This window comes from Terrapene carolina, unplaced genomic scaffold (assembly GCF_002925995.2).
Source record: "Terrapene carolina triunguis isolate 2854851 unplaced genomic scaffold, T_m_triunguis-2.0 Scaffold35098, whole genome shotgun sequence".
Lineage (NCBI taxonomy): Eukaryota > Metazoa > Chordata > Testudines > Emydidae > Terrapene > Terrapene triunguis.
This window is the reverse complement of record NW_020699449.1, coordinates 9,648,006-9,665,255: the sequence shown is the minus strand read 5'-3', so window position 1 is coordinate 9,665,255 and position 17,250 is coordinate 9,648,006. Positions and strand designations below refer to the sequence as shown.

Here is a 17,250-nt window from a genome sequence, read left to right as displayed (position 1 = left end):
ACGAGGGAAGGAGCCCAGAGCCCCCGAGCACATGGGCAGCAGGCGAGGGCTGCTGGGTTGGGGTGAGCACCTTCAGCCCTCGGGGTTGGGTTGTTTCTCAGGCGCAGGCAGAGGAGGGGGAAATAGACCAGGGAGGGGGGGGGGGGGGGGGTTGGGACGATGGCTCAGCTCTTTCTAAATATAAAACCGAAGCGAAGCGAGGGAGGCTGGACTGGGGGAGGGTGTGGGAGCCACCCTCGCTCGCGCACGGAGGGAGCTGCCGCGCTCGCCCGGCGGCTGGCGCTGGGGAGGGGAGAAGCCGGGCAGGGCCCCTGCTCCGCGGCCAGGCGAAGGGGGCGCGGGGAGAGCGAAGGGGCGAGGCGGGGAGGGACCCCACCCCACCCCGAGTGACGGGATTGCTCCAGAGCCCCCGCCTCCTCCCGCGGCGGCTGCCAACATGGCTGCGGCCGCCTCCGCTGCCCAGGACGAGCTGAGTAAGTGACACTGACACGGCTCCGGGGCGGCGGAGAGGGGGGGGGTTCGGGGGAGGGGGCGCGGGGGTGGCAGGATCCCCCTCCCCCGGGCACCCCCCCCCCCCGCGTGTGCCTGTCCGTGGGGCGGGGCCGGTCCCCTCTCTCGGGGGGGGGGGGGGGCGGGGGAGGGGGGGGGATGCTGGTTTCATCGCCCCGTGTGGCCGGGGGCGCCCCGGGCCGGGGGCGGGGAGGGAGCCGGGGCTAGGCCTCGGCTGTGCGCAGTCACGGTGTGAAATGGAAACTAAAGCCCGGGGCCGGGGCTTCCCCGCCCGTCTCAGCCCGGCCGGCCGGCCGCAGCCCCGGGCCAGGGTCCCCGTGGGGGGTGTGGGGGGCTGTGCCAGGCCGGGCCTGGGGGCACGAGCCTCAGCCAGCGGCGCCTGGGGGCCGAGGCTGAATGTCTCCCCCCGGGGCTGGGCCCCAGGCCGGGCAGGCCGCAGTGACTCTGCTTTCCAGCCCCCACTGGGGACGCCCCGGGGAGCCCCCCGGCAGCAGGGCGGCGACAGGGCGCTCGGCCCCGCGGGGACAGGGCGAGGGGAGGCTGTTGCAGGCTGATCAGGGCGGGGCCCCGCTCGGGGGTCCCCCCGTTTAATGTCCCCCCACCGGTGTCGCTCTCCCTGCCAGGGGCCTGGGCCCTGCCGTGGGAGGGGTGAGTTTCTGGGCCTGGGGCCCCGGAGCAGGAACTGTCAGCAGCCCTGACACTGATGCTGGCTGGGAAATGTAGTTCTCAGTCCTAGCAAGTTACTGGTGGGCGTCAGCTGAGACTGGCTGAGTGGTTAGAGCAGATGCCTTCCCTGCTCAGTGGTTACAGGGGATCTCTGGCTCATCTCGCCATCATGCTCGCTGTGTGACCTTGGGCAAGTCCCTTCCTGGCTCCGTGACTCAGTTTCTCCATCTGCGAACTCCAATTAGTTATGGTCCCTTATCAGACTAGAGTCTTGTGAAGCTTAATGTTTGCAGAGGGCGTGGAGATGCTTGGATCAGAAGTGCTACAGAGGTGCAAAGTATTTTAAAGTTTTGGTTGTTTATATTCCTCTCCAGAGTAGCGTCTGACAGCACACGATAGATATGAATAATCCTTCACTCATTTCATATTTTTTTCTTGTAATAATAAGTGCATATATACAAACTCTCCCCTTCCAGAGCTTGATATGTTTTGTTTGAATTTAAAGTAGGAATCTAGTATAAGAATAAAATATATTGGAAAATACATTTTATCCATTTCAGTTTTCTTCTATTCTGCAAATGATGCCCCTGATCCAGCATTAAAACTCCATGGCAGGTCCTGTGCCCATGCAGTTCTCAGTGCTGATCAGGATGGTAGTCAGAATCTGAGTCACGTAGTTCAAATTTAGATATTTTTTTATTTGGAGGGAAAGGACACCCAGTTTGGGGTGTTTTTTAACCTTCAAATCTACTGCTGAATCTGGTGCAGTAATGATAGATCTGTCTCTGAAGAAGTATAAAATGTTAAGGGAGTGTTTTCTTGTCTTGTTGCTGCATCTCTTGAGATATAACAAAACTAGTTTTCAGACAACCTTGATGAATTAATAACAGCGTGATGTATAACCCAGCTGATCCTGATCCATGGGAGAAATCAGTGGGCTGAGGAAAGTGGTGTTTTAAACTTGGCTTGTCTGTGGAATTGATTTCACTACCAGAAACTCAGCAGAAGGAAGAAAGGTTTTAATGCAGACTTTCAAGCTCCAGGCTGTCAGATTTAAACCATGCATTGCTGCTTGATGTATAACTTGATTCTTCTGTCCTCTCTTTAGAGAAAACCCCTTTAGCCTGCTTAGTTTCTACAAACTATTGCAGCAGTTCTCAAACTTCATTCAACTGTGACCCCCTTCTGACAATAAAAATTACTACACAACCCCAGGAGGGGGGACCGAAGCCTGAGCCTGCCCGAGCCCTGCTGCCCCAGGTGGGGTAGCCAAAGCCCAAGCCCGAACCCCACCACCTCAGGCTAGGGGACCAAAGTCTAAGCCCAGCCTGAGCCTTGCTGTCCAGAGCTGAAGTCCTCGGGCTTTGACTTCGGCCCCGGACCCCAGCAACTCTAAACCAGTCCTGGCGACCCCATTAAAATGGGGTCATGACCCACTTTGGGGTCCCGACCCACAGTTTGAGAACCACTGAACTATTGGATGAGGTGAATAGACCACGGAACATCAAACTAGTAGTGTCCCTGATGCCACTAAAGAACCATAATTTCATGTAGGAATAAGAAAAACCTACAGAATTCACTGATTCTCAGGTCTGACACAAATCGCAACAAAATATTATTCCAGTGACAGTTGGGATGAATCATTGTCATGACCACTGTAGTCTAGAAAAATTGATCACAGACTCCATGGTCACCATCAGCCATGAAATTCTTCCTATACAGTCAACTATATATTGCCAGTGTTCCCTTCACTTGCAGACCTTGTAAAACTACTCAGGCCTGGTCTACACTACATAGTTAGGTTGACGTAAGGCAGCTCATGTAGACCTACTTATATCAGTGTAATGTACATAGTACAGCCTTGTCCCGCTGATGTAAGTGCCCTACTACACATAACTCCACCTCCAGGAGAGGCTTAGGACTTATGTTAATGTAGTTAGGGTGATGCTGTCTCAGACACTGAGTTACTTACATCTGCTGTTGGCTGTCTTGTCAATTTCAAGGCTCCCTGCTGGAGTCCTGAAATTGACAAGAAAGCCCCAGCTAGAGCCTGGCTGACACTGGCTCCCCAATCCCAGCCAGGCTGCATCCGCCTGGCTCCCCGCTCCCAGCTGGGCTGCCCCTGCCTGGCTCCCTGCTCAGGGAGGTGAGAACCTCGGGTGTCTGGCCCCAGCAGGGAATGGGGAGGTGAGAAGCCCGGGCAGCTGGCCAGGAGCAGAGCGGAGCTGAGAGCCTTGTCCCCCACACTGCCCCTCTTCAGTCGGTGGAAGGACACGCACCACCGACAGAAGAAGGGTAGTATGGACATCAGCCACCACAGTAATTACTGCAGTGACTGTAAGTTGACCTAACATAGGTCGATTTAAGTCTAGCGTAGACATGCCTTTAGAGGAAGAGTTCCTGCTCACAGACACAGCTTTATTTGATCTATGGAGTGCTAGTTTCCTCCACCTACAAACTGAATATAACTGTTACCTGTTTTTGGCAAGGTGTCCTGTGGTTATTGTCACTGGGTTTACAGTCACATTTAAATTTAATCTAAGCCTGGAAGAGGGGAAAGAAGAATGTCTTATAGAGTACAATCCAGTTTAGCAATTTCATGTCACTCTCATCAGATGTCTCAAACTATGTAAACTATGACTTATCTGTCAGCTGTACCACTAGAGAGTGTATAGTACCACCCTTCTGACTTGAGGGTGGTGGGGTTTTTTGTGGAGAGGGAGGATGGTGATTTTCCCAATGCCGCCTCTATGAATAAATGAAAACGTTGTGCAGTCAAAGGTGGACTTTAACAGGAAGCATAAGAAATTCAGGTAGCACAGAGGGAGAAAATTGGGCAGACTTCTCAGGTAGAAGTGTGTGAGAGACTAAAATTAAATGCATCAAATTGTATTATGAAAGGAACCCGATCTGTAGGATAATGAGCCTCCTGAAGGAGTAACCAAAATTTTCTTTTAGATCAGAAAACCAATTTGTCCCTGTTTTGTAGGCGTGTAGTGATAAGAAACTTTGATCTGTAGCAGCAATCAAATAGATGAGCTGTTACTCCTTTTTTTGTGTTGAGAAAAGAGTGCTTGCTTAAACTTTTTATGAGGATGCTTATGATTTGGTGGATGAATAATGTAAACAGTGATAGCTTGAATCCTAATATAAAATCAGTACATTGGGCGTAGAGCTGTGCGTGTTCAGAAAGAAAGAAAAGCCATTTTCAAAGAGAATGGGTAGTAATCTAAAGGGAGTCTAAACATGACACGCTGCACATGGAAATCCAAATTCTGGCATTTCAAATCTGTATCTAAACTTTTCTCTGCTATGGAGGAATATGATGAAAATAGAAAAATACATTCCCACAGTAAAAGATCATGTTTTATAAACTTGAGTAGTGACTAGGACAGATCCCTTGTGGTGCTCCCTTAAAGTCATTTGATAGAGCCATGAACAGTACCTCCAAACCCTGACTCCCAGTATGCTGCTATAACCATTCTAAATGTAGGTTCCCCAAGGCCTAATACAATTCCAGCAAGAATTTGCCTGGTGTTTTAATGGAAGCATAATACAACTAGATCAGAATTGGACTCCCAAACTGGGTATCTTGCTCCTCCAATCCAGAGTGGTGCAGAATCAGTTGTTTAGCTTCTGGAGAAATGAAAGCCTCATTTTGCATTCTGTTCTTTTAATGTTTGCTTCAGTCTCCTCTTCTTTCCCCCCAATCATCCCGGGAATGAAGTTGACTGACTGTATCCAGGTAGAAGTAAGCACTTATTTGACATAGGGCCTTTTGGAGGAAAATTCCAGGATATGTGCACAAAATAACTTTTATAAAATGGTCTTCGTGCAGTAACAATCAGCTGTTTTTAAGGAAGTGTACATCCTCCGGAATGGCTTTAATATTGTGATCACAGGGCTCTTGCTATAAAATGGAGTTTAGGCTGGGGAAGGTGAAGGAGGTAGCTGCCTGCATCCTCTCACAGAAAGTTACTGTCACAGCTCCTGGAGTCCTGTTGTTTTCCAGGCTCAGACTGTATGGCTGGGTTCCTAGGATACTGTTGTGCTAACTAGATCAATTGTGAAGTACATCTGGTTTGACATGTCCCAGTCTTAGTAGTCCCTCAAATCTGCTTTCATAAATAGAAGTATGCACTTCATACTTGATATTCTCTTCTTACCCGAATACACATCACAATGTTCTGTAAAGAACAGCTGACTTGCTGTTTACAATGGCTATAAATGCCACTGGGCGCTAATTCTTTAGTATAATAGGAAGGGAGGAGAAACTGGACACACAAAAAATAGCATTTGAACTGAGAGCTGACTTCTTTGAACAGATGGATAAACAGTGAACTACACTGATGAGGCCGAACATCCAGAAGGGTTTATTTTGTTGTTTTAATTGAAGAAATGATAAGAGACGGGTGGCAAAACTGTCTTTTAAAAGGTACAGTATATTAAACTTCTTCCCCATCCCTCCCTTTCCACTATTTCTTATGGCAAACGACCATATAACAGAACCAGAGCAAAGGCCCAGTCAATCTCCTATTGGATTTTTGCCATTAACTTCAGTGGCTGAAGGATCCAGCTCTAAGGTTACAGAGATTTAGAGGCTCCTAAACAACATGATGTAATGTCTGATCAGAGATCACTGCGGTAAATATGGGAGACGGGGGGGTCATAGAATCATAGGGTTAGAAGGGACTGCAAGGGTCATCTACTCTAACTCCCTGCCAAGATGCAAGATTTGTTGGGTCTAAACTATCCAAGACAGATGGCTGTCCAGCCTCCTTTTGAAAACCTCCAGTGAAGGAGCTCCCATAACGTCCCTAGTCACTTACAGTTTGCGGTTCGGGGCCTTGCCATTAATCTGGCTTTGCTTTATAAAAAATATTTATACTCCCTTGATGGTTTAAAAAGAAAGACAATACTTGTGGTTTTATACAATATGTAGTATCTGCAATCTGAAATGTATTGTTCTTTCTCCTAGCGAGATGTAGTATTTCCATCAATTCTGAAACCAATATTCTTTCACATACTTTTATCATATAGGTTGGAAAAGAACCAGAAGGGGTTAGAAATGACATTAGAAATCCTTAAGTTACCATGGAAATGCGGTTACCTACTTGTGAGAAAAAATATTTCTGCTTCTAAAAATATCATCCATCTATATACACAAATTGACCCTGGTGCTGTAAGCAATGGTCTAAAGATTTCTTCGGCTTCTCTGCTTTCCTGATTCTTTAATGCAAAATGAATGAATATGAAAGGACACCTGAAATCTGATCAGTTTTGTAAAATTAGTTCTAAAGTAGTTTCAGATATTGTACCTGTTCCCGAGTCCCCCACCCAATCTTTGTGGTTTTACAAACACATTTTCTTAAAACTCTCCCCCTGTTACTGAGTGAAAGACCCTACAATAGTAGGAAAAAACAAAGTCGCAATCTTGCAAACACCTACACACATCAGTAGCGCCATTGAGTTATGCGTGAGTGTTTGCAGAATCGAAACAGGACAGAGTAGAACTGACTATAAAAAGCTATGTCAATTGCACACAGTATAGAAACTGCAATAAGAGAGAGAATTGTACGCACCGTTTCTTACAGTAACAGGTAAAACATTTTCAGACTGATTTGTTTGAAAATTAACAGTTTATGTAATGATTCTGGTTTTTACTGCTTTCAAATAATCAAGCCTGTTTTAATCTTGTCATGCTACTGTTTATGCTTGTGTTTTTAATTTATTCTTGATAAATAGCCAGTGGCTATCATAACTGGAGCACAATTGGAAAAGGTCACACACATTGGGCCCAACTTCTGGGTTACATGGTGACTAGATTTCATTTGAAAAAAAAAACAAGCTGTTTCTAGTCCTCATGGTTGGGAAGAAAAGCTTGAAAAAAGTGTCCCAAGGGTAACTAATGCCGTGATATCTGCCCAGCATCCTAAACAATAGCTCTGATTGGTGAACTGCGCCATTAATCATAGTGGGCTGTTAATTCTGAAAGCAACTGCGGGGGGAGGCCTGGCTGATACCACCCCAGCAGAGGATTGTGTGTGTCCCCTCATTGCCATGACACCATTGTGTGGTGGTGGCAGAGCCTCACACGCACACACTCCTTTGCTCAGGAGGGGTGGGGCTGAGACATCCCTTCTCTAGGATGGACTCCAGCCCACCTGAAGACAGGGAAGAGATGGTCCATGGAGAGGTAAGGCCGAACCTTCTCAAAGAGGAGTGGGGGTGGAGTCCCCTGCCAGTCAAACAGACAGCTCTTGTGCAGGAGACGTCTTGCCACTTCACTTCAAACAGAGGTCATGGCCACAGTGTGGGTCATGGCCATGGAGTGAACCTAGCGACCCAGAGTACCTTGGTTAATAATTTGGGCAGATTTATATTTGAGAGGATGGTTAAAAGCTATAGAAGAGAAAAGTTATTTCTCAGACAGACTTAATATACGATCTGGCTCCGCTAAGCTATTCTAGCTGCATCTCCTATGAATCCCTCTCTTGTTTCCTATCCCCCTTTAAAAAAAAAAAAAAAAAAAAAAAAAAATTGATCGTATTACCCTCTTGAAAAGGACAGTTCATTTTAGTCACTTGGTCGAGTTAAATTTAATCCCAGACCTCGATCAACATTCTCTTTCCAGTGTCACTATGTTTACCAAAGAATTACAGACGTTAGACATATAGAAGTCAGTCCTTTATGTTAACCAGCTAATATAATGTGTGTTATAGTTGGGAACATGGGGCTAAGGGAGCAGCATATGTTATGGTCCTAAATCTGGAATGTGAGCCTGGATTTGAGACCTAGGAAATATATCGGGGTAGAGGTGTAACACAAATTCTGATATAATGCGGTAAAGCAGTGCTCTGGGGCGAGAGGGAGCGGGGCTGCGTACTCTGGCGGATCAAAGCAAGTTCGATATAAGTTTCACCTATAACGCGGTAAGATTTTTTGGCTCCCGAGGACAGCATTATATCGAGGTAGAGGTGTAGTCTGGTGTAGAATCTCAAGAGTTCTCCAGATGTAACTTGCATTTCAGTGACGGATGAAATGATGCTTAATTAACGTTCATACCATCATTGTAATCTTCATCTAAGGATTGCAAAATGCTTTACAAATTAATACTAATAAAACACTGACTTAACCAACCCATCAAAATAACAGATTACAGAAAGCATATATGTCAATAGATTGAATTAAAAGCTTCAGTCTTGGTTAGCAGATTGCACATCAAAGGCTTTTACTTTTTATTTATTTATTATTTTTGGCTAGTGGGCTTTTTATTTTTAATTTGCTACAGTTACGGTCCAGTTGTGAGAAGACACTTTGTGGAGCAGATCACAGCAGTATGGAACTGCCAGGGCTAATCCAAAATGGATCTGATTACTAGGGCTGTCAAACGATTAAAAAAATTAATCACAATTAATCACACGATTAAAAAAATTGCGATTAGTCACGCGAATAATCACACTGTTAAACAATAACAGACTACCATTTATTTAAATATTTTTGGATGTTTTCTACATTTTCAAATATACTGATTTCAATTACAACACATAAGAACATAAGAACGGCCATACTGGGTCAGACCAAAGGTCCATCCAGCCCGGTATCCTGTCTGCCGACAGTGGCCAATGCCAGGTGCCCCAGAGGGAGTGAACCTAACAGGCAATGATCAAGTGATCCATCCCCTGCCATCCATCTCCACCCTCTGACAAACAGAGGCTAGGGACACCATTCCTTACCCATCCTGGCTAATAGCCATTCATGGACTTAACCTCCATGAATTTATCCAGTTCTCTTTTAAACCCTGTTATAGTCCTAGCATTCGCAACCTCCTCAGGCAAGGAGTTCCTAAGGTTGACTGTGCGCTGTGTGAAGAACTTCCTTTTATTTGTTTTAAACCTGCTGCCCATTAACTTCATTTGGTAGCCCCTAATTCTTGTATTATGGGAATAAGTAAATAACTTTTCCTTATTCACTTTCTTCACATCACTCATGATTTTATATACCTCTATCATATCCCCCCCTTAGTCTCCTCTTTTCCAAGCTGAGAAGACCTAGCCTCTTTAATCTCGCCTCATATGGGACCCGTTCCAAACCCCTAATCATTTTAGTTGCCCTTTTCTGAGCCTTTTCTAATGCCAGTATATCTTTTTTGAGATGAGGAGATCACATCTGTACGCAGTATTCAAGGCTGGAGGGAGGTTACTAGTGGAGTTCCTCAGGGATCGGTTTTGGGACCAATCTTATTTAATCTTTTTATTACTGACCTTGGCACAAAAAGTGGGAATGTGCTAATAAAGTTTGCGGATGACACAAAGCGGGGAGGTATTGCCAATACAGAGAAGGACTTGGATATCATACAAGAAGATCTGGATGACCTTGTAAACTGCAGTAATAGTAATAGGATGAAATTTAATAGTGAAAAGTGCAAGGTCATGCATTTAGGGATTAATAACAAGAATTCTTGTTATTAGCTGGGGACGCATCAGTTGGAAGTAACGGGAGGAGAAGGACCTTGGAGTATTGGTTGATCACAGGATGACTATGAGCCGCCAATGTGATATGGCCGTGAAAAAAGCTAATGCGGTCTTGGGATACGTCAGGCGAGGTATTTCCAGTAGAGCTAAAGAGGTGTTAGTACCGTTATACAAGGCACTGGTGAGACCTCATCTGGAATACTGTGTGCAGGTCTGTTGTCCCATGTTTAAAAAGGATGAATTCTAACTGGACCAGGTACAGAGAAGGGCTACTAGGATGATCCGAGGAATGGAAAACCTGTCTTATGAAAGGAGACTCAAAGAGCTTATCTTGTTTAGCCTAACTAAAAGAAGGCTGAGGGGAGATATGATTGCTCTCTATAAATATATCAAAGGAATAAATACCAGGAAGGGAGAGGAATTATTTAAGTTCAGTACCAATTTGGACACAAGAACAAATGGATATAAACTGTCTAATTTCAAGTCTAAACTTCCTGATGGCCAAAGGTTTCTAACCATCAGAGGAGTGAAGTTCTGGAACAGCCTTCCAAGGGGAGTAGTGGGGTCAAAAGACATATCTGGCTTCAAGACTAAGCTTGATAAATTTATGGAGGGGATGGTATAATGGGATTGACTATTATCAGTAAATATGCCCAATGGCCTGTGATGGAATACTAGATGGGGTGGGATCTGAGATACTACAGAGAATTCTTTCCTGGGTGTCTGATTGGTGAGTCTTACCCACATACTCAGGGTTTAGCTGATCGCCATATTTGTGGTCGGGAAGGAATTTTCCTCCAGGCCAGATTGGCAGAGGTCCTGGGCGTTTTTCGCCTATCTGCAGTGTGGGGCACGGGTCACGGGTCACTTGCTGGAAGATTCTCTGCACTCTGAAGTCTTTAAACCATAATTTGAGGATCTCAATGGCTCAGATATAGGTTTGATACAGGAGTGGGTGGGTGAGATTCTGTGGCCTGCGTTGTGCAGGAGGTCAGACTAGATGATCATAATGGTCCCTTCTGACCTTAAAGTCTATGATTCTATGTGGGCGTACCATGGATTTATATAAGGGCAATAAGATATTCTCCATCTTATTCTCTATCCCCTTCTTAATGATTCCTAACATCCTCTTTGCTTTTTTGACTGCCGCTGCACACTGCGTGGACGTCTTCAGAGAACTATCCATGATGACTCCAAGATCTTTCCTGACTAATTGTAGCAAAATTAGCCCCCGTCATATTGTATGTATAGTTGGGTTTATTTTTTCCAATGTGCATTACTTTACATTTATCCACATTAAATTTCATTTGCCATTTTGTTGCCCAATCACTTAGTTTGGTGAGATCTTTTTGAAGTTCTTCACAGTCTGCTTTGGTCTTAACTATCTTGAGCAGTTTAGTATCGTCTGTAAACTTTGCCACCTCACTGTTTATCCCTTTCTCCAGATCATTTATGAATAAGTTGAATAGGATTGGTCCTAGGACTGACCCTTGGGGAACACCACTAGTTACCCCTCTCCATTCTGAAAATTTACCATTTATTCCTTCCCTTTGTTCCCTGTCTTTTAACCAGTTCTCAATCCATGAAAGGATCTTCCCTTATCCCATGACAACTTAATTTACGTAAGAGCCTTTGGTGAGGGACCTTGTCAAAGGCTTTCTGGAAATCTAGGTACGGTATGTCCACTGGATCCCCCTTGTCCACATGTTTGTTGACCCATTCAAAGAACTCTAATAGATTAGTAAGACATGAAACCATGTTGACTTTTGCCCAACAATTTATGTTCTTCTGACAATTTTATTCTTTACTATTGTTTCAACTAATTTGCCTGGTACTGACGTTACACTTACCGGTCTGTAAATGCCAGGATCACCTCTAGAGCCCTTTTTAAATATTGGCGTTACATTAGCTATCTTCCAGACATTGGGTACAGAAGCTGATTTAAAGGACAGGTTACAAACCGTAGTTGTTAATTCCACAATTTCACATTTGAGTTCTTTCAGAACTCTTGGGTGAATGCCATCTGGTCCTGGTGACTTGTTACTTTTAAGTTTATCAATTAATTCCAAAATCTCCTCTAATGACCCTTCAATCTGTGACAATTCCTCAGATTTGTCCTCTACAAAGGACGGCTCAGGTTTGGGAATCACCCTAACATCCTCAGCCGTGAAGACTGAGGCAAAGAATTCATGACTTTATCGTCTTTAAGTGCTCCTTTTGTAACACAGAATACGAAGTGTACAGTGCTCACTTTATTTTTATTTTTGATTACAAGTATTTGCACTATAAAAAAACAAAAGAAATAGTATTTTTCAGTTCACCTAATACAAGTACTGTAGTGCAATCTCTTTATCGTGAAAGTTGAACTGACAAATGTAGAATTATGTACAAAAAAACCTGCATTCAAAAATAAAATAATGTAAAATTTTAGAACCTGCAAGTCCACTCAGTCCTACTTCTTGTTCAGCCAATTGCTCAGACAAACAAGTTTGTTTACATTTGCAGGAGATAATGCTGCCTGCTTCTTGTTTACAATGTCACCTGAAAGTGAGAACAGACATTCTCATGGCACTGTTGTCGCCAGCGTCGCAAGATATTTACGTGCCAGATGCGCTAAAGATTCATATGTCCCTTCATGCTTCAGCCACCATTCCATGGGACATGCTGATGACGGGTTCTGCTCGATAACAATCCAAAGCAGTGCGGACTGACGCATATTCATTTTCATTATCAGATGCCACCAGCATCTTTTGTTTATCATTTTTACAGTGCAAATATTTGTAATAAAAAATAATATACGCTTTGATTTCAGTTACAACACAGAATACAATATATATGAAAATGTAGAAAAACATCCAAAATATTTAATAAATTTCAATTGGTATTCTATTGTTTAACAGTGCGATTGAAACTGCGATTAATTTTTTCAATTGTGATTAATTTTTTTGAGTTAACTGTGATTAATTGACAGCCGTACTGATGACCTTTCTTTGGAATTTGGTAGCCAGGAAAGCAAGTCAGAGAGTTGTTAATCATTTGTATTCTAGTAGCACCGAGAGGCCCCTACTGAGATCAGGACTCCATTGGGCTGGGTGCTGGACAAATACATAGTGAGAGAAAAATTGTACTCCAAAGAGATTACAGAGTAAATAGATGACAGATAAAGGATATGAAGGGAGACAAAGGTGCCGAGAGGTGAGATGACTTGCCAGACATAACACAATCAGGTCAGTCATAGCTGGGAACAGATCTAAGGTCTCCTGAGTCCCAGTCTGATGCCATCTCAGTTGGACCAGATGGAGCCAAATGTGTTCTTTTATTTGGTTCTTTGGGGATGCTCTCCTCTAAAGTACACTGTCAGTTTGAGAAATGACAGAGACAAGATGGGTACGTAATATCTTTTATTGGACCAACTGCTGTTGGTGAGAGAGAAGCTTTCAAATTACACAGAACTGCTGCTTCAGAGCTCTGTGTAGCTCGAAAGCGCATCTCATTCAACAACAACAGTTGGTCCAACAAAAGATATTACTTCACCACCGTGTCTCTCTAATACCCTGGGACCAACACGGCTACACCAATGCAGCAAACAACTTGAGAAGTGGTCAATTTAGATCATTAAAAGTGGTTTCAGGTGATACAGCTGTCAGGGTTTGTGGGTTTACAGTCACATTTTCTTGTTTTTATTAAAACGTTTTTCCTCTTCCCTGTTGCCATGTGACAAGCCCACACCAACAACAGAGGAAACTGATTTAGTCCATGATCCTGCAAACACCCATGTGCTTAACTTCAAGCATGTGAATAGTTCCATTGCAATCAGTGGGATTACTCCAGGTTTAAAGTTAAGCACACGAGTCCGCATTTGCGAGACTGGAACTTAACTGACCATACAGAGGAAACCTGTGAAAATAATGTACATGTCAAACACACAAAGTAAATACATTGGGCAGAGAGGAAATTGTTCTTTCTCCACTCTCTTTCATCTTATCATAGTAGTCTTGGGTGCTACGTATAACAATAGCAGAGGAAAACATTGGAAAAGCAGTATACTTTTTGTTAGTTGACCCTTCCCTTTTAACATACGTTTTGCTTGACTGCTGCTTCACAGAATTCCTATATTTCCTGTGGCTTCTACTCTATATCTCTGCTTTTGAAAATTATATATCTTTAGCTGAAGGTTATAATAAATAAACTTATCTTCTTTGCATTCACTGCAATCAAGTCCTGTTTATTCTCTACCACAAGGAACATGACATTGGGAAGGCCTCCCAGATGTGGAGTTTGGGTGCACTGCAGCCAGTGGTGAGCACAGACACTGCAAGTATTGTTGTTGGCTTTGTTAAGGTTACAGAACGCAGTCAGAGTTGCGTGTGCCCACTGACTCTCAGGATCAGGCTCTTATTACCCCAGGCTGCTCAATTCATGAAGCATCGGAGAATTCTCAGAAGGCAGATACTTTAGGGAAATGAAATATGACAGAGAAAGGCAGGACATGAGAGAAGCTTTTTTTAAAATTAGGTGGGAGGAATGTATCTTGATTCCCTGAGGCAGCTGATAGCATGAGAAAGCAAGAAAAATCCCCATAAGACCAGAGATTCACTGACAAGTACAATTTGTATTGGAGGAACTGCTGAATTTTGACTTGTAATTCAGCTGGCATTAAAATCTTATAGTCATTTGTCTTTTCAACTGCTTACCCTGTTTAGTTCAACCGGAAACAAAATGTTGGGAGGGACGTGCATGCGCTTGGTCTGCTGCCTGCAGAGAGATGATACTGTGGCTAAGAGGTCTATACGACCACCTTAGTCGGTATAACTACGTCGCTCAGGGGTGGTGGAGTACCTCTGCCGACAGGAGAGCGTCTCCCATCGGCATCTTCGCTAAGTGCTAAAGTGGCACAGTGGCACTGCTGCAGCGCTGTAAGCGTAGACAAGCTCTGTAAGGGCTTTAACAAAGGGATGGGGAAAGTTAGAGACAATAGAGAAGCATTTCCAAAGGCCTTCCTATCTGCATAGTGAGTGTTCAAAAGTCACTTCAAATTTGCAGGTACAGTATTGGTACTTAAACCTCCGTGTTGCCCGTTGAGGGACTGATTCCCTCCATCCCTTGTGTATCCATCCAAAACTCATTGACTTCCGGGGGAGCTTTGGGTTCCCAAGGAATACAGGGTTAAACCTTTGTGACAGGAGGGCCTCTCCCTCCCCCAAGTCTGAGCAGCCCATCCCTCAACCCATCAAATCCTCCTCTCTTTTGTAGGGTATAACTAAAGTTCAAACAAACATTCTCTCCTTTCGGGTGCTTCAAGCAGAAGAGCACTGCTTCCTCCTTACTTGACTGCATTAGACTGGCCCCTCTTTGCTGCTGCTTCCTCTGATATGTAGCAGTAGGGCTTGATAGATTGTCAAGACCAACTGCATGTGGACCATAACTCTGTTGAGCTGATAGAGGACTGACTCTTGACTCTACCTGGGTCTCCAGGTAGTACACTCTGTCACATCCTTTAATGCGTGGTATGGATCATCTAACAAGGGATTTTCCTTCTCTTGTATCGGAGCATCCTGGAGCCCCCAACAACATACTTTTGTCCTGCAAGCATCACAGATTAGGGACAGGGCAAAGGGCATTTCCCCTCCATTTAAGTTAAGAGCAAACCATTGTGGGGCAGTCCATGTTGGATCTGTAAGGGTTTTAGCTTCCCCTTGTTGTAGGCTGCCTTTTTGCCTGTAATCTCCCAATTGCATTGACCCTGTTAGCAATCCGTTGTAGATCAGGTGTGCATAGTGAAGATGCAGAGAAGAGACGGGAACACTCCTGCCCTTGTGTATCAGAACCATCCTGCCCCCATCCCAAGCTGTGAAAGTGCTGCTTCGGTGTCTTGCTACCCATGTGGCAGTCTGCTTTTCTTCTAGTTTAGCCATCAGATCAGCTAGATCCTCGTGCTTAAAACAGCGACTTTCCCATTTATTAGTCTAAAGACAGTTGGTCTTCAAGCCAATTGCTTGAGTTGCCGACAGAGGATTTTGGTCTTGACAGTGTTCCTAAGAGGATCCTTTCCTAGTTCATACAGGAACAAATGCATGTTTTTTATCTCTTCCTCCCCTCCTGATTTTGTATCATTTGTGACTCCTATGTCCTTACTGACATTCATACTGTTGTTTTATACTCCTTCCTGGGTTGGGTGGTCCTGAGAGGCGGTGAGAGGGATAGAGAAATGAGATTGTCAGAACACTCCAACACATTCATGTGGGTGATAGGACCTTCAAAGTCTTTTGCATTTTAAGTTATGTCAAAATATCATTACTTTTCTGGCACCCACGTTTAATTCCTATTGATGATGACAGTCTCGCTTGAAAATTGGGTTAACAAATAATAGCAAATCCAGATAGTTTGTTCAGCTTCATAAATGTTTTTCTAATGGTGGCTCAGTGGATTGGTATCCGAGCATAGAACCTTTCCTCTCTAGGTTGCTGGATCAAATCCATCCCTCGTTACATTGTAAGCTCTTGGTGCAGGGACCATCTGTTTGTGCAGTGTACAGCACCAGGGGGTCCTGGTCCAGACAGGGGTTCTTAGGCTCTACAGCAATATAAGTAATAATAGACCAAAAGTTATTGCCATTCAGTGGCTGTCTGGTGGCCTTTGTTATGGTCTTAGTCCAGCGTCCAGCAGACAGATGTCTGTATCTCAAAAACGACCACCACAATTGACACGTTGGTTGGCGGTCAGAGCAGTGAGGCCAAAGGATTACTAGGTACGGAGGCTGAAGTACTGTCTCCGCCTGTCGGTATTCTAGATTAGGGCTGAGGCCCATAAGTGGGGCAGTGTGTGGAAGTTTGCACTGCTGAACCCGATCTGTGAATAATCGAGGATTGAAGGCCATCAATCCAGCATCTTTCAGCAACGGAAAGTTTGCATGCAGTTTTAAGAATAGAAGATCATGCTTTGTTGAGAGCTTTGATTGAAGATGCTCAATCCTTACCATACTTTCATCCCAGCTGCTGTGTTACAAACCCATAAGTAGGAAAAGATTTGTCTGCTGTTTGGCTTTCTAACTCCAAATTAACTTTATTTTTTTTATACTACAGATCAACTTGAACGTGTATTCTTACGTCTTGGCCATGCAGAAACAGATGAGCAGTTACAGAATATTATATCCAAATTCCTACCCCCTGTCCTGCTCAAACTGTCCAGCACGCAGGAAGGAGTGCGTAAAAAGGTAAGGGTGCAGTTATTGTAAGATTTCCAGTCACTGGAGATGTAGACATCCATGATGTATCGATGATTTGGTGTTACTGGCTGCTTTCCGTAAGAGAAAATATTCTGTGTAATGTTAATGTGATGTATAGAGTCACTCCTGTTTGCTGTCAGACCAGGATACTTGCAATAGTCATTGCTATCATTCACTTAACTGGTTGTGTGTCAGTTCAGGGCAACTGCACCTGTATTTCCCCCTTGGTGGTCCAGCAAGGGCACCCACTCATAGGCTCCCAGCTCCTCAGCTGTCACCTTGTGGGCGGAGACCCACGTCTCTCCCCTCCTGACTGGGTTTTTTCCAGATTGCGCAACTCCCTGCCTTACTGGGGAACTCACAGTGTAAGTCAGA

At 44.5% G+C, this 17,250-nt stretch overlaps 1 protein-coding gene across 1 annotated transcript in view; it reads left to right on the top strand.

The window, feature by feature from the left end:
• The first annotated feature begins 392 nt into the window (after window positions 1-392).
• The window catches only part of ECPAS (Ecm29 proteasome adaptor and scaffold), an 86,430-nt gene continuing 69,572 nt past the window's right edge, over window positions 393-17,250 (top strand). The window contains exons 1-2 of the mRNA XM_024215177.2: window positions 393-473; window positions 16,733-16,863. Of these exons, the coding sequence (XP_024070945.2) occupies window positions 437-473; window positions 16,733-16,863 (168 nt within the window). The 5' untranslated portion in view covers window positions 393-436. The remainder of the gene's footprint in view (window positions 474-16,732; window positions 16,864-17,250) is intronic.